This window comes from Lynx rufus, unplaced genomic scaffold (genome assembly GCF_022079265.1).
Source record: "Lynx rufus isolate CCGP_SWC_20201006 ecotype Redwood Valley unplaced genomic scaffold, mLynRuf1.p SCAF_1, whole genome shotgun sequence".
NCBI lineage: Eukaryota > Metazoa > Chordata > Mammalia > Carnivora > Felidae > Lynx > Lynx rufus.
The window spans coordinates 70,739,562-70,764,578 of NW_025814823.1; the positions used below are offsets into that span (position 1 = coordinate 70,739,562).

At 40.2% G+C, this 25,017-nt stretch overlaps 2 protein-coding genes across 8 annotated transcripts in view; one reads left to right on the forward strand and one right to left on the reverse strand.

The window, feature by feature from the left end:
- UBAC2 (UBA domain containing 2) overlaps window positions 1-25,017 on the forward strand; it is a 172,547-nt gene that overhangs the window by 36,970 nt on the left and 110,560 nt on the right. The gene's annotated exons all lie outside the window — the stretch shown is intronic.
- Window positions 1,784-5,769, reverse strand: GPR18 (G protein-coupled receptor 18). Of its 3 annotated transcripts, none has more exons than XM_047081479.1 (2): window positions 5,525-5,769; window positions 1,784-4,330 (listed from the first exon to the last, which is right to left on the reverse strand). In XM_047081479.1, exon 2 carries the CDS (start codon window positions 2,964-2,966, stop codon window positions 1,971-1,973), a length of 996 nt encoding a protein of 331 aa, XP_046937435.1. In that variant the 5' UTR covers window positions 2,967-4,330; window positions 5,525-5,769; the 3' UTR covers window positions 1,784-1,970. The 3 variants fall into 3 exon arrangements, with proteins under 3 accessions (XP_046937435.1, XP_046937424.1, XP_046937419.1); XM_047081468.1 differs by having other exon boundaries at window positions 1,784-4,370; XM_047081463.1 differs by having other exon boundaries at window positions 1,784-2,999; window positions 5,525-5,768.

Here is a 25,017-nt window from a genome sequence, read left to right on the forward strand (position 1 = left end):
AGAGTAATGAAGGTGATTTAGCAGGGAGGAAGTTATGGCTGGCTTATTTGCGTACTTCCATAATATTTAGAATAATAGACACTTTACAGATGATGGTTCACTTCCTTTTCTTTTTAAATGGGGAAGTTACGGGCACCTGCGTGGCTCAGTTGGTTAAGCGTCCAACTTCGGCTCAGGTCATGATCTCACAGTTCGTGGGTTTGAGCCCCGTGTTGGGTTCTGTGCTGACAGCTCAGAGCCTGGAGCCTGCTTTGGATTATGTGTCTCCCTCTTTCTCTGCCCCTCCCTTGCTCATGCTCTCTCTCTGTCTCAGAAATAAATAAAATATTAAAAAATTTTTTTTCAATGGGAAGTTACTTGGTTGTTACTTTATTAGGGGAAATTAAATGGCAAGGCTAGGATGAGAATCCAAGGTCCCTGACTTGTGCTGTTATACTGTGATACACAGCCCAGGAAAAAAATCATTCTCCTGTAGTATGATGTTTGATCACGTAAGAAGCTTAAACTATATTGGAGAATGATAGTTCACCATACAGCAGAAATTTCATGTCATAGGAATGAACTTGGGTTATTGGGCAGAAACAGGATCTCGGATTAGGTCTCCTGCATTAGTTGTAGGTAGAGTATGGTGCATGGTAGGCTCTCAGTGTGTGTTTCCAAAAGAAAAAAAATTCCGAGTAGGGGAGGGTTGCTGACACTTGCCTTTGCAGGCCCCTTCAGGTGATTGTTCCTGCTGATTTTGGTCTGTGGCAAGTAACAGTGATGGGTTGAACATAGTTGTTTGTGTAGGAATCCTGGAAGTTTGGTGTTTAGAACACGAAATGTTGTAAAATTTAGACCACCAGTCCTGAATATAGATTAAACCAAATGAAGCTTTGGTTTTGGTTTAATAAAATTATAATCTAAAAATTTTTTATTTTTAATGTTTGTTTACTTTTGAGAGAGAGAGGCAGTATGAGTGCAGGAGGGGCAGAGAGAGAGGGAGACACAGAATCCGAAGCAGGCTCCAGGCTCTGAGCTGTCAGCACAGAACCTGATGCGGGGCTCAAACTCACAAACCACAAGATCATGACCTGAGCTGTAGTCGATGCTCAACTAACTGAGCCACCCAAGTGCCCATAAAATTACAATTAAAAAAAAAAAATGTCTTTAAGTTTATTTATTTATTTTGAGAGAGAAAGAGAGCCAAGAGCATGTGGGAGGGGCAGAGAGAGATGGGGTGAGAGAGAATCCCAAGCAGGCTCTACACTGTCAGCACAGAGCCCCAAGTGGGGCTCAAACTCACGAACTGTGAGATCGTGACCTGAGCTGAAATCAAGAGCTGGCCACTTAACCGACTGAGCCACCCAGGTGCCCCTAATCAAATTATAATTTAATAATTTAAACCATTTTGGGGGCACCTGGGCGGCTCAGTCTGTTGATCATCTGATTTCAGGTGAGGTCATGATGTTGTGGTTTGTGAGTTGGAGCCTCACATCAGGCTTGCCGCTGTCAGTGTGTAAGCGCATTGCCTGCTTGGGATGCTCTGTTCCCCTCTCTGCCCCTCCCTCACTTGCACTCTCCCCCCTCAAAAAGAAAATTTGAAGTATTTTGAAAAGAAGGTGGATTTTTTTTTCCCTACTGACTTTGTAGAAATCACAATTCCCTTGCATGTAGAATTAAATCCAAAAAGTTGTCAACTATGTATTTAGATAAGGCTTGAATATGAAGTACAAATTGGATATTTTTCTCCCAGTAACTCAAGAATATGTTTTATACAAGTTTTGAGAATAAAAATAATGAGTTCATGAGAATACTTCAGAATATTTAATTATGTTGCCACAGTAGTAAGATCTCGCAAAAGTGTTACCGTGTGGTTTTTTTTTTTCAGGAGGGAAGGGACTTGGTAGTATCATACAGAATATCCACTGGCCTTAGAGTAGTTAGTAAAGTGAATATAAAGAAATTAAAGACCAAAACCTTCTTTTCATTCATAACATTTCACTGTTGACATTGCTTAGTGACCGTAAACTACCTGATCGGAAGCTTTTTCTGCGCACACTCCGAAGGTAATTGCGGTAGAGCATGACACTAATAACTCGAGCCTGAAATTGTTTTGAAACAATGTAGTAGAGAATCACATCCAGACAGGTGCTGAGGTTCATGAGGAAGGTGGTAAAGGCCCCCCAGGGATTGTAACTGTTCTCCTCCCCTTCCAGCATCAGGAAAGCAAAACAGATGTGGAAAGGCATAAAGCACACGAGCACCTGCACCACGAGTGTGATGATGATCCTTATAGACTTCTCCTTGACTTTTGGTTTCAGCTTAGATGTCTTCCCATGAAGGAGACTGTGAATAATGATCAAATAGCACCCAATCATGATGAACAGAGGAATCAAGAAAAAAAATATGAGCCGAGTGAAGTTCAACATGTTAATAGCTTTTAAGTGGATGATGTCAGAAATCTTCAGGCAGGTGGCGGGGGTGGAGGCTTTATCTGGGTCTTCATAGAGCAGTAGGAGCGGGATGGTGGTCGTCAGCGTCATTATCCAGATTCCCACACATGTTAGCACGGCTTTGCCTGTGTTTTTAAGTTCTTTGGCATATTTTGGCTGTACAATGGCCATGTATCTGTCAGCACTAATAAAAGCAAAAAGCCATAGAGCAATACTTGGATAAAACACCGTCAGAGCCCCAAGAATCTGGCAGAAGTACTCTCCAAATGGCCACTCACCTCTTGCGTAATAAAACATCCGAAAGGGTAAGCTCATTATAAATATTAAGTCCAGTAATGCCACATTCATCATATAGATGGTTACAGTGGTTCTCTTCTTGGTGGTACAACTAAAAACCCATAAGGCAGTGGCATTAACAAATAATCCGATTATGAAGATACAGCTGTAGAAGACAAGGGCTGCGATCTTGTATTCTTCTGGGTGTGAGGTGTTAGAAGGGCCAGGTTGAGCTTGATCATGAGGAGTGGTCATCTTATAGTTGGTTGGGGGAATGGCACCTAGAAACTGCAAAATAGTTAAGAAGAATAGGAGGAATAAAACCCTTTGTTGAAAAGTAAATGCTTAAAACTCTCATACTTGACTTGGCATGTCAATGGATTTTAATTGTGAGAGTATTTTATGTTGTAGAGACAATATATGTGTCTTAGTATTTATTAAGAAATTCATGTCTTAGGTATTATTACTAATATGCACCAACCTATTAAAATGGTCTGGTGTGTTATGTACTGGCAAATTTATTTTTTCTCTCTCTGCTCACCTCGCGTCTCCCCTAAAGAATAACCTTTTTAAAAATGATTTTTTCCTGTAGTGTGAAATTGGGTAGCAAGTATTCTTATAATAAACATTCTTTGATTGGGACTAACTGGGAGAAGGCCATTCTGAATTTTGAAAATAGTTTGCTACTTTTTACCATTGTTTAAATATTTTGTGACCCAGGTTAATAATGTCCAAATAATGAATTTTTACTCATTAAATATAGTCTTAATATATAAAATGTGCATTAGAAAACCAATATAAAGGAACCTTGTAAGTATCTAATTCACAAGAATTCTCATTTGAGAGCAGGGACTTTTCATTGCTGTATTCCCACTGTTTATGGAGCCCACAGGAAGTGCTAGATAAGAAAATGTTTGCTGAATTGATGGAGTGAAGGAAGGACCCACAACAGCTACTTTCCAGTATGTCAGTGAAGACTTGATTGGTTGGTCATTAAACCTCTTTTCTTTTTTAAGTGGAAACATTTCTTCATAGTATTATGCTGTCTCAGTTATTGTAGGTCTAGAAACAGCAGTGTGTTGTGCCACGGTCTAGAGATCAGGAACCTGACTCTTAGAACAATAGATGAGCTCGTTTTTAATGCACAGCTGGGAGTCCCTAATGCTGTCCTCCAGATGGTGTTTATTACCAGCATCCTAGAAGTGGATGTTGTTGATGTGCACGGAAGCTAGTGTGGTAGCTTTCATGCCCTCACTCTATCTAGATACAGAAACTTAAGTATTATTTGCCAAATTAAATGTAAAAAGGAATATCAAAGGCAAATAGTTATTAATTATAAGTCACCCAATAACTTTATGCAAAAAGAGGGTCCATTTCTAATGGAAAGGAGTTTAGTTGTGATTGTAAATATCATTGATGGGATGCCCCTCAGAGTGAGACTTCGATCATCCTCAGTGCAACGTCAACAGCAGTGATTTAAAAATAAGCTCCCTTGCAAAGAAATGGAATCTTGTGGTCTCCCCTTGAAACATGGAGGTGTAAGAAAAGTTTCCTTCAGAAATGTCACTTTGCAGAGTGGGCTGTCTCTGATTCAGCTCCGAGGCTTTCTTCAGTGAGAGCTGTGGGGGTGGTGAGCAGTCCAGTTAGTGGCATCATGGGCTGTTGATAATTTAAAATGAATTTGAGCAATTGCTGTGGACACACACAAGGTATGAGTTTGTTTTTCCGTTCCCGCCCTCCCTCCCTTTTTTCCTTCCTTCTTTCCTTCCTTCCTGACTACAGCTAGTTTGCCAAGTATCTAAGTTACATATGATTTTGGAATGGAATTCTGTGTATTAATAGCCTATACTGAAATTTCCAAATATTGGTGTGACTAGAATATTAATTTCTGTCAAATGAGAAAAGCACTACAGAGAGAAATTAAAACTCCAGTATCATACAAAGAAGAATAACTTTGGAGTCTTGACTCTTATTTTTACTTTTCATTGTATTTTTAAAAATGGTAGCAATTGTAATGTAAATGAAAATTTGTATCTTTTTTTTTCTCTTTTGATACTGTTTCAGGACTCACTTCCCTTGTCCTCATCCCTGAATTTTGTCACATAAATTTCATAGTTACAAAGCCTTTTTGAGTAAATCTTTTAGCCCTCGTTGGGCTCAAGCTGCTCTTATGTCACCAACACTTGTATCCATTTGCTTAAGGTTGAAAAAACTATGTGTGATGCGTGTTTTAAAGGCATTACCAGATAGGTCATGCTCTGTACACACAGATACATTTTTGGATAAATATTAAAAAGTGATTGGCTTTCAAGTCAGCATTTCAAAAACTTTAGATTCAGTAATTATCTCTAGTCTTTCTTTTTTAAAAAGCATTTGAGTACATTTTATGAAACAGTGTGACAACAGTGTGGAACCAGGTGACAAAGGCTTGTAAATATACTTAATGATTTATCATCTTAGCATGTTCCTTAAGTTGAAAAAAATTACATTTACTGTTAATGTAAAGCAATGTTGAATATAAATAAATCATTAATAATGCAGGAAGATGACAGCACAACCCATTTCAAGGTCCTTTGCCAACATAGTTTCCATAATGTATTATTAAAATGAGACAAATGATTTTGAAATTTAGTAATAAGTACAGCTTACTTTTTTTTTCTGTCGCCACCATACAAATTTATTACAATATTATTGACCGTGTTTCCCATGCTGTACTTTTCATCCCCATGACTTAATTTTATACCTGGAAGTGTATACCTCTGAAGTATAGCATTACTTGGTGATAATCTGTGATGAAATTAAATGCTACTTACCTTCTGCCCATCAAAAGGCTGTGTTGGAGAGGAACATTTTTCATTATATCCAGTAATGTAAAAGAGAAATCTTGTGTTAAAATAGCTCTTTCTGGAAATGGTGTGTCTAAGAAATGCAGTATTTCTTTTGTCTTAGGCCCTTCTGTTGCTTCACAAAGTTGTTTCAAATATAATGCCTGGTAAAGGAGTTGGTACTCGTTCGGCTGTAGTTGCTGCTTTGTCTCTTTCAGGAAGTACTGTCTGAAATAAGGCTTTTTCAACTTATGACTTTACCCTGGATGTGGTTTCTCTCTTTCACAAGTGATTTGTTTATGAAGTCATGCTTAGCATAAGCTCCCTTTGAAATGATGGCATATATTTAAGAGAATCAAACAAAAAGAGGAAAATATATTTGGTTCATTTACTTTGATGTTTAAAGTCTGCATCATCTATTGAAAGAAAATGAGATTTTAAAAATATTTTTAGAGAGGCAGGGGGGAGGCAGAGAGAGAGGAGAGAAATCCCAGGCAGGCTCCACACTGTTAGCACAGAGTCCAATGCGGGACTCCATCTTAACAAACTGGGAGATCATGACCTGAGCTGAAATCAAAGAGTCCGGACGCTTAACTGACCAAGCCACCCAGGCACCCCAAGAATGAGATTTGATGTTGACTAAGATGGGATTCATAGTGTAGCTTCTTCACTTTTTAAGCTGTGTGACTTTGTCTAGTTACCTAATCCCTCTGAGTCTTTGCTCCTCCTTAGTTTCTGTACAGTTAGGATAGAGATAATACTCATCTGGTAGGATTGTGGTGACTCTAAACCAGAAAAATCCCAAGTGTTTAACATAGTACCTGGCACTTAGTACTAATTTAGATATTCCTAAACAGAGTTAACCCTTTTCTACAAAGTTCTTGAAATCATAAAATATCCACTTTTGCTGTTAAAATATTTCTAAGCGGTTAAAATTGGAATCTCATTTATTTGCTTCTGCTTTGCATATACATTTATCCACATAGGTTTGCTTTGTTTTTTGGTCCACAGTGCATCATATCCCTTTTCTGTCACATGGAAGTCTAGAAATAATTCCTTTTGTATAAACATTACTAAGAAATTTTAAAATTACTAAGAAAGGACTGGAATTCTTTAGTGGATTAATTTACATATTGGGAGTATTTTAATCTAGGAAGGGAAGTGAAACCAATGGAAAGGGAAGTGAGCAACCCCAATCGTCACCTGCCTCATTACATTAAATTTTTTACTTTCTTTTTTCTTAAAAAAAAAGTCATCGTCTCATATGCTTGTCTTAAAATTTTACTTTATTTTTGGTTATGCATGATTTGTCAGGTTTTGAAACGTACATGAACTTAATTTTTTATTTTTATTTTTATTTTTTTAATTTAAGACAGTTTGAGGGCCCGTGTGCTTTTTGTCCTTAGATAAAAACTGTAGTAAGTCTGTGACTTGAGGGTGGATCAGCTCCTTTCCCTCTTCCTCTCGTTTCAGTCATAGGAGGCCTGTTGCGTTTGCTCTTCTTGCCTTTCCCGTGCTGTCCTGCCAGCCCGAGACGCCCTTACCACTGCACTCCCATCTCTTGGCTTGGCCAGCTGTCGTTCAGCCTTCAGGTCTTAGTTTCAGTGCTGCCTTTTCCAGGAGATTTTCTCTGACCTCTGAAGCTGGGTCGGTTCTTCACCCCAGTAAGCTTCTTTAGTGCTTGGTATTTCCCCCTGTAGTGGCTTGTGTTTGTATTGTTGCTGAGTATTTCCTTGCCTTTTAACCTCCACTACATTGAGCTTTCTGGGGGTTGGCATATGTTGTAGATGTGCATGTGTAGCAAGCATTTAATAAATACTGGTTGAGGGTCACCTAGGTGGCTGTCAGTTGAGCATCTGACTTGTTTTTTTTTTATTTTATTTATTTTTGAGAGAGAGACAGAGACAGAACTTAAGTGGGGGAGGGGCAGAGAGATGGAGACAGAATCAGAAGCAGGCTCTAGGCTCTGAGCTGTCAGCACAGAGCCTGATGCTGGGCTCAAACACACAGACCACGAGATCGTGACCTGAGCCAAAGTCAGATGCTTAACCAACTGAGCCACCCAGGTGCCCCGAGCGTCTGACTCTTGATTTTGGCTTGGGTCATGATCCCAGGGTTATAGGATCAAGCCCTGCATTGGGCTCTGCGCTACACGTGGAGCCTGCTTGGGATTCTCTCTTTCCCTCTCTCTCTACCCCTCCCTCCTCGCGCTGTGTTTAAAAAATAAAATTAAATTAAAAAGTTTAAAAAAATAAAAATAAATATTGGTTGAACATGTGACTGCAACAGTAGGTGAAGAAATGGAGTTTTAAGGGAGTCGTGGGTGGATCACTGAGCCCAGTGATGGCATCAGGGACACTTTGGCCAACTTATGGGAGGGAACTTGCCAATCACAAGGCAGTTTTGGAGACTCAGGCACTGGGCAGTGACCCTCCTCTCCTCTCTGTGACCCCTGCAGTGCTTCATCATTCTCTGTTCCTGGTCTTTCCTGGCCCTTAACAATACCTTTACACTAGAAAAGTCTCACAGTGAAAAAAAATGCCCCCAAACCAATTGGCAGCAAGTTAACAATGGATCAAGAATTAAGCTTCCGTAGTGTCTAGCTTGCTTCTTTAATACTTGAGCCTAATGAGTTTTTTTATTCAGATAGAAGAATTTACCTCATTCAGGGACTATTCATGCAGCTATGATTTCCTCACTTATTTCGGAATAGGAGCGAAAGAGAACTTTTTCACCTTGCAAAAGAGGGATTTCACATATCCTAGGGGATTCACTTCCCTTCATTTTATGAAATAGTCTTTTTCAGTTCCATTTTTGAATTCTGGTTTAGATGTTATAAGCCTTCAGTGAGTATTTTAGCACTGGAGCCCAGTTTTTGAGCGAATGTAGTTTAGTCAGGCCAATTTCATATAGAAAGGATGTAGTTATTAGATTTATACAGTAAATCCCTATAAAACATGTTCTGCATTAGAGGGTTGTCTATACCACAGAATTGTATTTCCTGTTCTTGACGTATTTCTGTTTATCACAGCACGGGTAAGGGGGAGTCTTGTTCTAATTGCTTACCCCAGTATTGCAACGAGGGGATCACTGTACTTGTTTGTTTTTCCCCGTGTGGGTGACCATCAGGCCATTGCTACAGAAGACTGGGGTGGATAGTGGACAGCCTGTCCTCAAGAAGAGGGTTGTGAGGGAAGTGAGGGGTGCTCTGAACTAGTGCGGGGGGCGGGGGTAGCTCTTACTGTGTGGCCTTAATGGTTTCCCACTTTGAGGTTATGGAATTTCTGTTCCCCTACCTCTTTCTTTTTCAAACTTGTATCTAACAGACTTCTTTGGCTTTTTCTTTGTTTGTTTGTTTGTTTTTTGTTTTAATTAGGGAGCTATATCGAATAGTGTTTTCTGGATAAAGAATATTGAGATACTATTTGTCTAAATCTGTTTTTAAGAAAAATGTCAGCACCTTACAGCCATCCTCGTTTTCTTTTGATTCCCTAAATTGTATTATAAATTTAGCAATTCTCAAATTCCTTTTCCGTGGCAACTTTTGTGCAGTTTAAAAATTTTACAGACATATAGACAGGTAGTTACTTACAGCAAACAAATTGAACCCAGAAAACCAAAGTGGTATATAATTCTAGGTAAAGTAGATCTAAATCAGCAATGAAAGTAGAGTTCCTTAAAGATGTTAAGGATTCTCTCACTTAGAGGATCTTAGGAGAAGGCTGCTACGTGACAGTGACATTAGTCCTGGACCTAGTGAAATCCTGCAGGACCCCAGGCCAAGAGTTGGCAGTGTGACATTTCATTAATTGACTAGAGTTCCAGTCGGAGTCCTGAGGACAGCTGATTGAGTAGAACTCTGTGGTTATCGTGAGGTACATAGCGGCCTTCTATAGACTCTGGTCTCACAGTTAAAGGAAATAGTGCATTCCAGCAACCGGGACCTCTTGGTCATTGATGGTGAGAGTTTAAATTTGGAAAACCGTTGGTTATTAAGTAGTAAAATGAAGATACATATATCCTATGACTCAGATTCCACTCGTAGGTAGAAATGCATGCTCCTGTGTATCAGAAAACCTAGATAAGAATGTTCATAGTAGTATTATTTCCAGTAGCTGTAGGAACAACCCCATTGTTCAGCTATAGAATGGATAAATCAGTTGTGTAGACATACAGGTGAATGCTTTTCACAATCAGAATGAATCCTGTAGAAGGTGCGTGCAATAACGTGGGTAAGTCTTACGTATACAGTGTTAAGTGAAAAAAGCCAGACATGAAGGAATTTATATTGTATGATTTCATTTATATGAAGTTCAAGAAGCAGACAGAATGGAAATAACATGTTTTAGGGATTCATGCTTAGGTGCTGAAACTTTCTGGAAGGTTATCAGAGCATGTAATTTGAAGGAGCACACACCGGGAGAGATTCCAGGGCTGGCAAGTTCTGTTTATTGACCCACCTGCTAATAACCCTAGTGTGTGTTTTGTGGTGATTCATTAAGCTGTATATCTTTGTTTTGTCCTTGTATCTGTAAGGATATCAATAGAAAACATTTAAAATAAGTCAAGGAAAAATAAAGTAAGGTTAGTCAAGGAGTGCTTGTTTGTAAGGGTCTCATGACAAAAGAACAGAGCTTTGTGAGAAAAGGGGAAACTGGTGGAACTTTTGCCTTGTGCTCGCCCCGTTCAGTCCCAAAGAGATCCAGGGAGGGGGAGGTTACTAGAACCTGGAGGGAGAAGCCCCTTATAGTCAGCTGTCGGGAGAACAGTAATGACTTTCTGCTGAGGGACAGTAAGCCTGAGGGAACCACGGCATAAGTACCCCAACTCAGGCTTCTTTTCACTTAAACCTGCTGTGAGGCCCCATTAGCAGAACACAGAAGAAGCTGGGGGTGGGGGTGGGGGTGCCTTGAGCCTTTGGATGGAATCTGTGCCCTCGGCCTCCTGGGCAGAGCAGGATGGAGAAGGTAATAGAAGCATACGGATTTTCCAGGGTGTGCTGCACTTTTTTGTATGTGTGTTACATTTCATATTCAAAAAGGTTATTTTCATTTTTTTTAATTAAAAAAATTTTTTATTGTTTATTTTTTGAGACAGAGACAGAGACAGAGTGTGAGCCAGGCGGGGGGTGGGGGTGGGGGTGGGGAGGGGGGTTATGCAGAGAGAGACAGGGAAACAGAATCCGAAGCAGGCTCCAGGCTCTGGGCTGTCAGCACAGAGCCCAAAGCAAGGCTCAAACTCATGAGCTGTGAGATCAAGACCTGAGCTAAAGTCTGACGCTTAAGTCGACCGAGCCACCCAGTTGTGTCTATTTTTGTTTTTGTTTTTAAAAAAGCTTGAGGGGCGCCTGGGTGGCGCAGTCGGTTAAGCGTCCGACTTCAGCCAGGTCACGATCTCGCGGTCCGTGGGTTCGAGCCCCGCGTCGGGCTCTGGGCTGACTGCTCGGAGCCTGGAGCCTGTTTCCGATTCTGTGTCTCCCTCTCTCTCTGCCCCTCCCCCGTTCATGCTCTGTCTCTCTCTGTCCCAAAAATAAATAAACGTTGAAAAAAAAATTTAAAAAAATAAAAAATAAAAAAATAAAAATAAAAAAGCTTGAGCTTTGACTTGGCAAAGACTGGGTTGACTGTCTCTGCTTCTTGGAAGCTGTTTCTAGGAGTAATTTTTTTAAACACCTTGTCTCAGTTCTTACCTGTGAATCATCTCATTCGTTAGAGCTTATGGTTTTAGACACCAAAATACTAGTTCTCTTGGTCTCTCTCCTGCCTGAGATGTCCCTTTTTTTTCTTGGTGGCGCATATAAATTTTTCCTGGGAATTTTCAGACTAGGAATGGTTAGTATGGGAGCTCTGCCTCCGCCACTAACTGATTAGTTATCTTAAAAAAAAAAAAAAAAAGTTTATTTCTCTGTTTCTCACTCTCCCCACCTGGAAGAAAGGGGACATGGGATGAGGCTTTCTGCAAGGGTCTCCCACCTTCGGCACTGTACAGCTCTAAGGGACTCTTCCCTCAGCGATGAGTCATTTATCTTGGTCTCCCTTTGAATTTTTGTAGGCCTGCAGATGAGAGATGTGGACCTGGGGCTCTGTGCCCTCACATCTCTGCACGGAAACCTCAATGTGTCCGGGATTAATTTGGGGAAACCTCATCCCAGAGAGCCTTGAATGTGTGTGTAGATAGATGCCTGGGGCCTCCTCTGAACCAAAGCACCCAGAGCCCCAAGGTGTCCTGCGCGTTCCTGGCCTTTGCCCTCTGTTCATGCCTTGTGTCGTGGTGGTGGTTTTCAGTGTGTGTGTGTTTGACTCGTTTTTTCCTTTACCTTTAGGTTAACTTACTCTTCTGAACAGATTTTATTTTATTTATTCTTTTTTTTTTTTTTCAATGTTTATTTATTTTTGACAGAGAGAGACAGAGCATGAACGGGGGAGGGGCAGAGAGAGAGGGAGACACAGAATCGGAAACAGGCTCCAGGCTCCGAGCCATCAGCCCAGAGCCTGACGCGGGGCTCGAACTCACGGACCGCGAGATCGCGACCTGGCTGAAGTCGGACGCTTAACCGACTGCGCCACCCAGGCGCCCCTATTTTATTTATTCTTTACTTGGTTATCCATTTCTCGGAGATTATTCCATGGGTCCAGCTGATTTGCTTATCTGTTTCTACCTTTCTCCTGTAACCATTGCTTTTATATGCAGCAGACAGGAGGTGCGGCCGTGAGAACACGCCAGGTCCACACTGCCCTCTCTCAGTCACTTGGTCTCCTATTCTCTCTGAGGAGAGCTGTCGTTCTTGATAGTAGAGAACCTCTTGGAGGCATTATAATCAGCCTGCAGAGGAAGACAGAAAAGTTGTGCGGGCTTTTGTTTCCTTGGTAATAGAACTGCACTGATCTGGGTTACTCAGAAGAGCTATTTGCCAGAACTCTGTTTCTTATGCTGAAAAATTAATGTGGCCCCAGTGACAAGTCAGTTACACTTTTGCAGTGATGTTATCTTCTTATTGCTTATATTTTCACACGGATAGTCTTGATGACCTTTGGCTCATACATCCTCTTGCCATCAGCGAGCCACACGGTCTAAATAGAATCTTAACAGACAGGAGAAGGAAGTGGGTGCTACCACCCTCAGAAGGCAGCCGGCAGGGGTGCGTGTTGGGACCCAGGGACACAGACTCTGGACCTGCTTCATCCTGCCTCTTCTCTTCATAGTCCTCGGAGGTTCTCAGAACTGGGAGTTAAAGGTGCCTGATGTCTGTGCTTATGGTTGTGAGGCTGTTTTTCCCTCGATGGCACACTCCTCTCTCGTATTGTTCATCACGGTGTGTGTGTGTCTGGCTAACAAGGACCTACCATATCCATCTTCAGGGATTTCAGAGCACCTAACAGACTGCTTCACAATCAGAGGCCCTTAGTAAATAGGCTGTTGATTTGATTAGTGTCTATGTGTTTATTTTTCTGTAAGAAAGAAAACTATTCATGTCCCCAGAATTGAATACCTCATGTTTCTATGATCACAAAGACATAGTAAGCCAAAGAATGAGACCAAAAATGGTGGAGTACCAGCCCTGGGGTTAAACTGTTTGAGCAGGAGAAACATTATTAGAGTATCAGAGACATCCTTGCAATTTACTGTTGGAGGAGAACCGGCCCAGCTAGTCGTGCTGGAAGTAGTGTTAGATCACTCCTGTATGTCATTCTGCCTTACAGACCCACATGGCAAGGCTCATCAACAAACTCTGTGCTTTTACTGCCCCCTAGAGGTGATTAGCTGGCTTTGGGGTTCTTCACTTTTATCTGATCAGAAGTCTTGTTGAGATTGAAATAAAATTTTTAAAAAGCCATTAATCGGTAGAAGGTAATGAAAATATTTTCATGCTAATTTCTAAATATTCCTGTATTGGGTAGTATTCAGTAGTGGACATGTCCTCATTCCTCTGGTAAAACATTTTTGCTTATAGACCGGATCTGCCTTCATCGCATTTTTTTTTAGGAAACCATTTTCCTCTGTAGAACATGGTATCCCTGGGCGAGGGCCTTGAGAAGATTCCATTTTAAATGTTATTTGTGCCTGATATTCTACTAAGAGTTCAACGTAAAGGTGGCCTTGGAACAAATTTGATATGGTTTCTTAAATGTTTTAATTGCAGGAAAATAAAACAACACGAAATACAGTGCAGTAGTGTTAAGTACATTCACGTGAGGAGCCACCAAGCTCCAGAACTTCTTTCCTCCTCCCAAACTGAAACTGTGTATGCATTAAACAGCAACTCTCATCCCTCCCTTCAGCCCCTGGCAACCACTCTACATTCTAGATACCTCAGCTACCTCATGTAGGTGGAATCCTACATGTTTGTCCTTTGTGCCTGGCTTATTTCACTGAGCACGATGTCCTCAAGGTTCATCCATGTTGTAGTATGTGGCTGAGTTTCCTCCCTTTTTAAGGCTAAGTACTGTTCTGTTGTGTTACGGCAGATTTTGTCCATTTGGCTGCTGGTGGACACTTGGGTTGCTTCCACCTTGTGGCTCTAGGACTAATGCTGCTGTGAACATGGGTTACAACTATCTCTTCGAGACCCTGCTTCCAGTTCTTTTGGGTATATACCCAGAAGTAGAATTGCTAGACTATGTGTTAATTGTATTTTTAGTTTTTGAGAAACCACCATACTGTTTTCCATAATGGCTACACCATTTTGTTTCTACCAGTAATGTGCAAGGGTACAAATTTCTCTACAGCCTTGTCAACACTTGTTATTTTGTTTTGTTTTGATAATGGTGATTCTAATGGGTGTGAGGCAGTATCTCATTGTGGGTTTGATTTCCATTTCCCTGGTGATTATTGATGTTGAACATCTTTTCGTGTGCTTGTTGGCATTTGTATGTCTTCTTTGGAAAAATGCCTATTCATGTCCATTGTCCATTTTTTGTTTGGTTTTTTTTTTTTGTTTTATTTAGTTTTGAGAGAGTGTGAGCAGGGGAGGGACAGAGAGGGGGGACAGAGGATCTGAAGTGGGCTCTGTGCTGACAGCAGTGAGCCTGATGTGGAACCCCAACTCCTGAACTATGAGATCATGACCTGAGCTGAAGTCGGACATTCACCTGGCACCCTTCCATTGTCCATTTTTAAATCAGTTTGTTTTTGGGGCGCCTGGGTGGCGCAGTCGGTTAAGCGTCCGACTTCAGCCAGGTCACGATCTCGCAGTCCGTGAGTTCGAGCCCCGCGTCAGGCTCTGGGCTGATGGCTCAGAGCCTGGAGCCTGTTTCCCATTCTGTGTCTCCCTCTCTCTCTGGCCCTCCCCTGTTCACGCTCTGTCTCTCTCTCTGTCCCAAAAATAAATAAACGTTGAAAAAAAAAATTAAAAAAAAAAATAAATAAATCAGTTTGTTTTTTGTTGAATTGTAGGAGTTTGTTATATTTTCCAGATAGTAACCCCTTATCAGATGTATGGTTGCAAATATTTCCTCTTATTCCGTAGGTTGTCTTTTTACTCTGAGTGTTCCCTGTGATACACAGAAATTTTTTTGGCTTGGTTTTAAGTCTGTTCATTTTGTCATATTCTCATGTAAGGATTAATCGAAAAGCTTTAAGTTTTTAAATGGTAGGGTAGGGTAGATTTTCAAGTAAAATCCATGTGGTTTTAAAGGACCTTTCCCAGTGATTTAATCTGAAGAGTACCTTGAGTATTTAATATCTCTCCATCATCCAGGAGGGTGTAAAATAGGGTAGGCAGAAACCAGCTCTGCTCCAGAATTGGCTTACTTCAGAGCCTCCCATTTGCTAGTGCCTTTTTCTTATGCTCTGAGAATTGTTTGTCTCTGCTATTATAATAATATGAAAATGAAGAATAACATTTACCTTCTTACAGTGTTCTTGTTCTGTGCTTGTCCTGACTGATGTTTATCCATGATTGCTTTAAAAATATAGCATGTCTGCTCATCATATTTTCAAATTACAGAAGCTGGGAAGATGTTTTAGTATCTTTAGGCTAAGCTCTTGTAACAAAGAAACTCTGAATGCAGGGACTCAGGGAACAGATATGTTTTCTCTTTGTAACATACCTGGTAGGTAAGTGAACTCTGTTCTAGGAAGTCATTAAGGGACTGAGGTGGTGGGACTCAGTCATCCTCCAAGGTGACTGTCAATGTTTCCATTTCTAGCCAGCATTGAGGAATTAGAAGGGAAGTCCAGGATGAGGGATTGCTTTTTCACCAGGTGCTTTGGAAATTGTAAATGTCACTACTGCTCACACATCACTGGCAAGAACTTGGTTATGTAGTCGCACCTAGCCATAGGGGAGGCTGGGAAACAGTCCTTTGCAAGGCAGCCAAATCCCTAGAGATACATGGGAGAAATGGGTTTGGGGGGGAATTGCTGGTCATGTCTTCAAAGAGCAATAGCTATGACACATTAGCTGGTTTAGCAAGCTGGAGTCATGAGCTCAAAATGAACATATAAAACACTGAAGAGAGAACATCGGGTTTTCTGTTCAACCTATAGAAATCAACTGTGGAGCACTGAATGTCATAATTGTTTTGGCAGTCACATTTGGAAAAGCCATGGGAAACCAATGAAATAGCATCAAGATGTGACTGCCAGTTAACGTTTATGTACTTGTAGATGCCATGCGTGGTATTCCAGGGCAACAAGTATGGATCTGATGGTCCTGGTCGACATCGGAAATGGGTGAGGAAGCAGACCTGCCATGTGAGAAATTGTTGAGAGAGCAGGAGAGGAGAAGGTGGGGGCAAGAGAAGAGTCTTCAGTTACTGGCTGCTTTATGAATGTGGAGTCAGGGACGCCTGGGGGGCGGGGCTCGGTTGGTTGGGTATCCAACTCTTGATTTCGGCTCAGGTCACGATCTCATAGTTGTAAGATCTAGCCCCACGTCGGGCTCCACACTGGGTGTGAAGCCTGCTTAAGATTCTTTCTCTCCCTCTCCCTCTGCCCCCCTTCTCAAAAAAATGCAGAGTTAAAACTTGGGGGCAGAGAAATGGCCAAGGGTGAATTAAGACTACAGAGAGATGTTACGGGAAGCTATTGGACTTGGTAAGCAGTAACTCTGGCACTCACTGTCTCAAGGCAAAGTGATTCGCTTGGGAGGTGCTGCACTTTGGACACTGAAGATACTCTAGCAGTGAAAGCACAGGGCAGGGCTGTTGTCTACGAAATCCACACACTGAGTAGGTAGCAAGAATGAAGTCCCTGTGAAAGCCCTTTAAACCCTGAGCATCTTTGATTCCATGTTCTTCTTTACTGTGGGGTTCATTGCGTGCACACCCTTCCCCCCCCACTAGAATATTCATTTAATAGTAAAGAAAGCCAGTCATTTGTGACAATATGGATGGACATTGAGGGCATTATGCTAGGTGAGATAAGTCAGACAGAGAAAGATACTGTATGATCTCACTTATTAATGTGAAATTTTAAACCAAACAAAACCGAGTTTATAGATAAGAGAACAGTTGATGGTTGCCAGAGGCAGGGGTCGAGGGGGTGGGGAAAATGGCTCAAGGGAGCCAATAGTACAGACTTCAGTTATAGGATAAAAATAACTCCTGGCGATAGACTGTACACCATAGTGATTATATTGCAGTGATATTGCACATCACTTTGGCAGCACATACACAAAGATCAGGAGGGTACAGAGATTAGCATGACCCCCATGCAAGGAAGACACACGGATTCATTAAGCATTAAAAAATACTATATTGCATATATCAGAGTTGCTAAGAGAGTAGATCTTAAAGTTCTCATAAGAAAGAAAATTCTGTAACTGTATATGGTTACAGATATTAACTAGACCTGCCATGGTGATCATTTTGTAATACATATGACTACCAAATAATTAAGTTGTGCATCTGAAACTAATATAATTTTTATATCAGTTCTACCTCAATAAAAATAAAATAACAAGGCCATAATTCAGTGCAATATAGAATTATTACACTATTGAAATAAACTGTAAAATGAAAAGGCGTAAATGTAAAATAAAATGACATAGTCTGAATGGTTGACTTGACTTTCTTATGAGCAGAGAGTATTTAAAATTTTTTGAAATATATACTTCCAGAAAAACTTTATTTATTTATTTTTTTCAATATATGAAGTTTATTGTCAAATTGGTTTCCATACAACACCCAGTGCTCATCCCAAAAGGTGCCCTCCTCAATACCCATCACCTCCCCTCCCCTCCCTCCCACCCCCCATCAACCCTCAGTTTGTTTTCAGTTTTTAAGAGTCTCTTATGCTTTGGCTCTCTTCCACTCTAACCTCTTTTTTTTTTCTTCCCCTCCCCCATGGGTTCCAGAAAATACTTTAAAAATTCTTAAAGAGTGGGCACCTGGGTGACTCGGTTAAGCATCTGACTTTGGCTCAGGTAGTGATCTCACAGTTGTGATTTCGAGTTCCATATCAGACTCTGTGCTTAAAGTTCAGAGCCTGGAGCCTGCTTTGGATTCTCTATCTCCCTCTCTTTCTGTCCCTCCCCCACTCATGCTCTGCCTCTCAAAAATAAATAAAAACGTTAAGAAATTCTTAAAGAGGAACAGAATGAAAGAAATCTTGACTCCTTTAAAATAAGGGCAAAATGACAAGACCTAAATAAGGGATTGGTAGGGTGACATCTTTGAAACATTTGTAAAACAAAATGTAGAAAATAATTTATATTTTTAATATATTACTAACAATTGTTACAGAACTTTAATAAGGACTATTTACACTTCTGTGTTAAAGCTCTTTTTCTGAAAGAGCACCTCAGCAATTTAATGTGTTTTGCCTGCAGTCACACTCTGAATCACTAGATGGCAGCATTAGGCAGAACTTGATAATAGAAGCTGTAACCCTATTCTGAAAGTTATTAACTGTGGCCCAAAAGGCAAAATAGTTTTGTAATCAAATAAGAGAGAGACCTGTTGCATAATTGTACAAACATTTGAACAGCTTGGATACACTGTAAGTACTTTTTAGAGCATGTATACCATAGAATTTAAAATAGGTATTGTGTAAGTGTGCTTAGCTTTTCCTAAACGACACGACAAAGTATTTCTTTTTTTTAATAGTCAGTGTATGCTGACATTTTAAAAAAATATCTTTAATGTTTATTTTTTGAGAGAGAGAGAGCGAGTGCCAACGAGGGAGGGGCAGAGAGAGAGAGGGAGATACAGAATCTGAAGCAGGCTGCAGGCTGTGAACTGTTAGCACAGAGCCCGACATGGGGCTCAAACTCGTGAACGTCGAGGTCATGACCTGAACCGAAGTCCGATGCTTAACCGACAGAGTCACCCAGATGCCCCCATGACAAAGGATTTCAAATACCATAGGTATAGTAATTGTGAAACTCCTGTGATATGCATCTAATAATTTTAGGTTCTGATTATTAGTGGGCTCAATACAGCCCAAATCCAAATTTATCACTAAACAAGGTGAGGGAACATCCTTCTTGGCCCCAATAGTAACCTTAAGGGAAAAAAAATACTCTGTGTCATCTGAAAATTATTAGACTAGCCGAAGAGAATAATGAGCAGAGATTTTTGTCAGAGGGATACAGTATTCTGTTCAGTGTTCTGTATCTCTGAAGTCTTGGATGAGGCACAAGCTGTATTGTTACCAGAATGCACATGCATGTAACTGTTAGTAAGAGAACAGTTGGAATTTAGCAGAGGTGGATATTACAATACCGTATTATAGTCCTTGGCTTTTGTCTTTCCAAATTTTGATACCTACCTCTAGCATTTCTGTATATATCTCCAAGGGTATAGGTATCAACAATAAGTAGAAATGCTCAAAACCCATAAACTGAGAAAGTAGGAGACAACAAGTTGCACTTAGACACGTAGTCATACAGAAATTGGTGTTGTTGGTGTGGACATACACATGAGTTAGTTCTAAGGAAGGATAAAAATAAGGAACAGGAAGCTGAACTGTGAAAGGTGATTTTTATTATACTGTCTGTGTACTTATCGTAACTTAGAAAATATCCTAATGTTTTATGGTAAATTATTTTTTAGAAAAGTCAGTTTTAGTCATTTTTTTTTTTTTTAGGAAAAGAAGAAAGAACTTCCACAGTAGAGAAGGGAATACCCTTATCTTGATCCTCCCTTGTATAAAGTAACTACTTAGTTAATGTTTGAGCATGCATGTGTATTTGCATGAATGAATGAGAGAATTCTACCACATATTTTGCAAGAATGATCATCTCTCTAATTTCCTCATTTTTTTCATTCAATAAGTATTTGTTGAACACCAACTTTATGATAGACACTTTTCTGGGCTCTAAGGATCCTGAACTGATCAAAACAGACATAGTATTTCTCATTGAATTTACATTTTAATTGGGGTGGAAGGCAGTAAACAAGATAATATAATATATATGTGTGTATATGTGTGTGTGTGTGTGTGTGTGTGTGTGTATGTGTATGTGTGTGTGAGATGATGGTACACACTGTGTAAAAATCAACTAACCAGTCAACCAGTGCAGGGAATAGCAGGGCATGAGTCGCGTTGCAGTTTTAAACAGTATGGTCAGAAATGGCCTCAGTGAGCAGGTGACATTTGAATGGAAACATGGAGGAGTCAAGGAGTGAGCCATGCGGCAATCTGGGGGAAGTATATTTCATGCATAAGGAACTGCCAGTGCAAAGGCCCTCAGGTGGAGGACTGACTTAGGCAACTGTGTAGCTGTAGCTGAGTAAGCCAGGGGGGATTAGTAGGAGATGAAGTCACGGAGATAGGAGAGGTTACAGGGCCTTACAGGCCATTGTGCAAGCTTTGGCGTTTACTCAGGGCATTGGGGATCATTTATGATTCTTCAGGAGTTGGAGGCACATTGTCTGTACTATGTTTGCCATTATTGTTCCTGTTTCCTTAAGAAGGTATGTAATCGTTTTACACATTAACTTCTAGTAACGCTAGTTACTTGTAGTTCTCCAGTGATCAGATTCTCCCACAGGGCAGGCTGTTGCCTCTTGTGGTTTGTGATTTTTGATTGTGCACTCATTTTCAGTGGATTTTGTGTGCTGTTGGAGCTCCCATGTGCCCTCTCATGGAAGTATCCCTACTTTGTATTTTACTACTGCTGAGTCCCCAGGCATTTTTGTTGTCCTGGACTAACTTATTTTATTTTCTTACCTTAGAGTTTCCATACCATTCCATACCATTAAATCTAGACCACAAATTTAGGTATGATACAGGCTGTGGATTTTAAGTATTTGTTGGACCTGTTTATCTTTTCTTTTGATGTGAGCTAAATGTCTTCACTGCTTCATTGGGCTAAATGGAATATATTTTTATTTTATTTTTTACGTTTATTTATTTATTGGGGGCAAGGGAGGGCAGAGAAAGAAGGAGAGAGAGAATCCCAAGCAGGGGGCTCAGAGCCTGATGCGGGGCTCAAACTCACGAACTATGAGACTGTGACCTGCTCTAAAATCAAGAGTCAGACACTCAACCAACTGAGCCACCCAGGTGCCCCTAAATGGAGTATTTTTAGCCTTCTCTAAGGTATAACAGGTCTTTGAGCAGCTGGGCTCAGTCCCAAGTATTCCTCCTTAAGCAACCTGAGGCCATGTCTTCTATCTCTGACTAGGCCTAAAAATCCAGCCCCAAGTCCTGGGGGGCTCATATCTAAGTACCTTGGGGTCACAGAAGCAGTATATGCTTTGATTTTTGTCTTTGTTCTGAATTTGGGTTTATTACAGAACTTTTTAAGCATATACAGAAGTGGAGAGAATACTGTATGAACCCGAGTTTCAACTTCACCCACTTTCAACAGTGACCAACTCACAGCCATCTTGTTTTATCTGTAGCGTCATAGGGTGTGTGTGTGTGGCATATATGCCTGCTTGTTTGGTCCTTATTCTATGCCATTGGTCTGTTTATCTGTTCATGTGTTCCATATTCTAATATCTCTAAATTATTTTGCTTTTGAAGTATCTGTTAATATCTAGTAGAACAGGCCACTTTTTTGTTCATCTTTTTTTTTTTTTTTTAACATTTATTTATTTTTGAGACAGAGAGAGAGCATGAACAGGGGAGGGTCAGAGAAAGAAGGAGACACAGAATCTGAAACAGGCTCCAGGCTCTGAGCTGTCAGCACAGAGCCTGACACGGGGCTCAAACCCACGGATCGCGAGATCATGACCTGAGCCGAAGTCAGATGCTTAACCGACTGAGCCACCCAGGCACCCCTCATCTTTTTAAAAATAATCTGGGGCACCTGGGTGGCTCAGTCGGTTAAGCGTCTGACTTGGGCTCAGGTCATGATCTCGCAGTTCGGTTAGTGAGTTTGAGCTCCGCATCGGGCTCCCTGCTATCAGCACAGAGCCCACTTCAGATCCTGTCTCCCTGTCTCTCTGCCCCTCCCTGAGCACATGGGCTCTCTCTCTGAAAAATAAATATTTTTTAAAAATTGCTTTTAAAAAGTAGCCTAACTATTCATGTACTTTTATTCTTCCATATAAGATTTAGAGTAAGTTAATCACTTATCTTAAAATTTTAGCTGGAATTTGAGATGGCGTTTAATTTATAGATTGATTTGGGAGAGAGAACTGATACCTTTGTTAAGTTTTCTCATCCAAGAACAAGCACTGTTGCTCCATTTATTTATAACATGTTGTTTATTAGATTTACACATGTTTTGTACAGATCTTTTGTATTTTTAGATACCACGTAGTTTTTGTTATGGTGAGTGCTATTGTATTTATTACATTTCCTAAGTGTAGCTGTTTTATTGCTGACACAGAGAATTCTAGTTACTGATTTTTGTAAGTTGATCTTGTATTTGGCAGCCGTATTGAACCCTCCTGTTTACTGATTCTGTTCATTTTTCTAGGTGGCATGATAAGTGGATGTTTTACTTTTTAGAAAACTGCCAAACTGTTTTCAAAGTGTCTATAACATTGTGCACTCTGGCCAGCAATGTATGAGAGTCAGTTGCTCTTCATCCTCAGGTCATTTGGCAGTATCAATTAAAAAAATGCCATTGCAGGGGCACCTGGGCGGCTCAGTCAGTTGAGCCTCTGACTTCGGCTCAGGTCATGATCTCACAGTCTGTGAGTTCGAGCCCCGTGTCAGGCTCTGTGCTGACAGCTCAGAGCCTGGAGCCTTTCGGATTCTGTGTCTCCCTCTCTCTCTGACCCTCCTCTGTTCATGTTCTGTCTCTCTCTGTCTCAAAAATAAATAAACGTTAAAAAAGAAAATTTTAAAAAATGCCATTCCGGTGGATGTACAGTGGTATGTACTGTCTACTATTATCTTATTTTGCATTTTATTTAAATTTTTCTTCAACGTTTTTTTATTTATTTTTGGGACAGAGAGAGACAGAGCATGAACGGGGGAGGGGCAGAGAGAGAGGGAGACACAGAATCGGAAACAGGCTCCAGGCTCTGAGCCATCAGCCCAGAGCCCGACGCGGGGCTCGAACTCACGGACCGCGAGATCGTGGCCTGGCTGAAGTCGGACGCTTAACCGACTGCGCCACCCAGGCACCCCTTATTTTGCATTTTAAAGATTAGTGATGTGTTGAGCATTTCTTCCTATGCTTATTTGCTGTTGGTACCTCTTTCAAATCCTTCCTGTTTAAATTGTGGGGTTTTTTTTTCTTATTATCGAATTGTGAGAGTTCATTAAATTTTGGACATGAGGGTTGTTTTTTTGTTTTGTTTTGTTTTTTATCAAATGTGTATTCTGAAAATATTTTCTCCCAGTCTGGCTTGTCTTTTCATTTTCTGAATAGATCTTTGAAGAGCATAGCATAAATTTTGATGAAATCTAATCTATCAGTTTGAGGGTTTTTTTTAATAGCTCATGTTTATTGTGTTCATTCTAAGAAAATCTTTACCTAACTTCTGTACCTACAGAAATTTGACAGTATTAGGTTTTTTTTTAATTTAGGTGTATGACTCATTTTAAGTTAATTTTCATGTATGATATGAATTATGAGTTGAAGGTCATATGTTTATATATGGATATGCAATTGTTCTAGCCCTTGTTTTTGAAAAGAGTATCTTCTTTAATAGATTATCTTGGAACCTTTGTTGAAAATTACTTGCCCAAGTATATACGGGTTTATTTCTGGATTCTCTTCAGTTTCATTGACATGCATGTTTCTCCTTTTCTCAATAGTGCACTGTCTTGATTATTATAGCTTTCTAAATCTTGAGGTCAGATATTGTCAAATCTTCAAACTTTTTTGTTTGAAAATTGCTTTGGCTATTCTAATTCTTTTGCTTTTTATTATGAATTTCGGAATTTCACTGGGATTCCGCTGACTTTATACATCAGTTTGAGGAAAATTGGTGTTTAATTAATCCACGCATATGGATTATCTCCATATATTAAGGTCTGTTTTTAAAAAATTTCTCTCTTCTGGAATTCTAGTTTTCAGCAAATTTTGCTAGATCCGTATCTGAGTATTTCATGGTGTTTGGTGTTATGGCAAATGGTATTTGCATGTTGAAACAATTTTAGTGATTTGCTAGTATATAGAAATACAGTAGTTTTTCCAGTGGGGTTTACTCCAGGAATGCTGATATAATTCAGTATAAACAGATCTATTAGCAAATATCGTGTATGTGTTTACATCAGTAGGTCAAAGGCAGCAAAGGTGGTCATTTTACAGTTCAGATATAATCAAGTCACGCCCATGCTTAAGACAAAACCATAGCTTTCTATTGCTTTTTAATTTAATTTAATTTACTGATTTCAATGTTTATTTATTTATTTTGAGAAAGAGAGAGCGTGCTTGTGTGCTTGCGCATGAGCAGGGAGGGACAGAGTGAGAGGGAGAGAGAAGATCCCAAGCAGGCTCCATGTTCAGCGCAGAGCCTGATGCTGGGCTCAATGTCATGACCGTGAGTTCATGACCTGAGCCAAAATCAAGAGTCGGATGCTTAACTGACTGAGCCACACAGGTGCACCAATTTTATTTTATTTTTAATTGTGGTAAAAAAAAAAATCCAACATAGTATAAATTTATCATTATAACTGTTTTTAAATGTTCAGGTAAGTAATGTTAAATATATTCACATTGTTGTGCGACATCTCACCAGAACTTTTCATCTTGCAAAACCAACACTGTACTCATTAAGCAGTAACACCCCTTTACCAGTCTTCCTAGCCCTTTGTACCCACTATTCTGCTTTCTCACCGATCTGTTCTAGTAGCTTTTTGTTGTTGTTATTGATCCTTTTAGCTTTTCTTTTTCTGCATAGATATTTGTGTTGTCTGAGAATAGAGACATTTTTGTGCCTTTTCAATCAATATGCGTTTTATGCATTTTCTTGCCTCTTGCACTGGCAATGACACCCAGTGTGTGATGTTACATAGGTGGGGAGAGTTGACGTACTTTGTCTTGTTCCAGATTTTTGTGGGGAAACATTCAGCTTTCATCATTAAGTATGTTAGCACAGATATTTCTTACGTTCTCTTTATCAGATTGAGGAAGTCTTTTTTAATTTATAGTTTGCCTAGAGTTTTTATCATGAGTAAACTGA

Coding starts and splice junctions, on each gene's coding strand:
- GPR18 (XM_047081479.1), bottom strand. CDS start 2,966: ATGACCACTCCTCATGATCAAGCTCAACCTGGCCCTTCTAACACCTCA.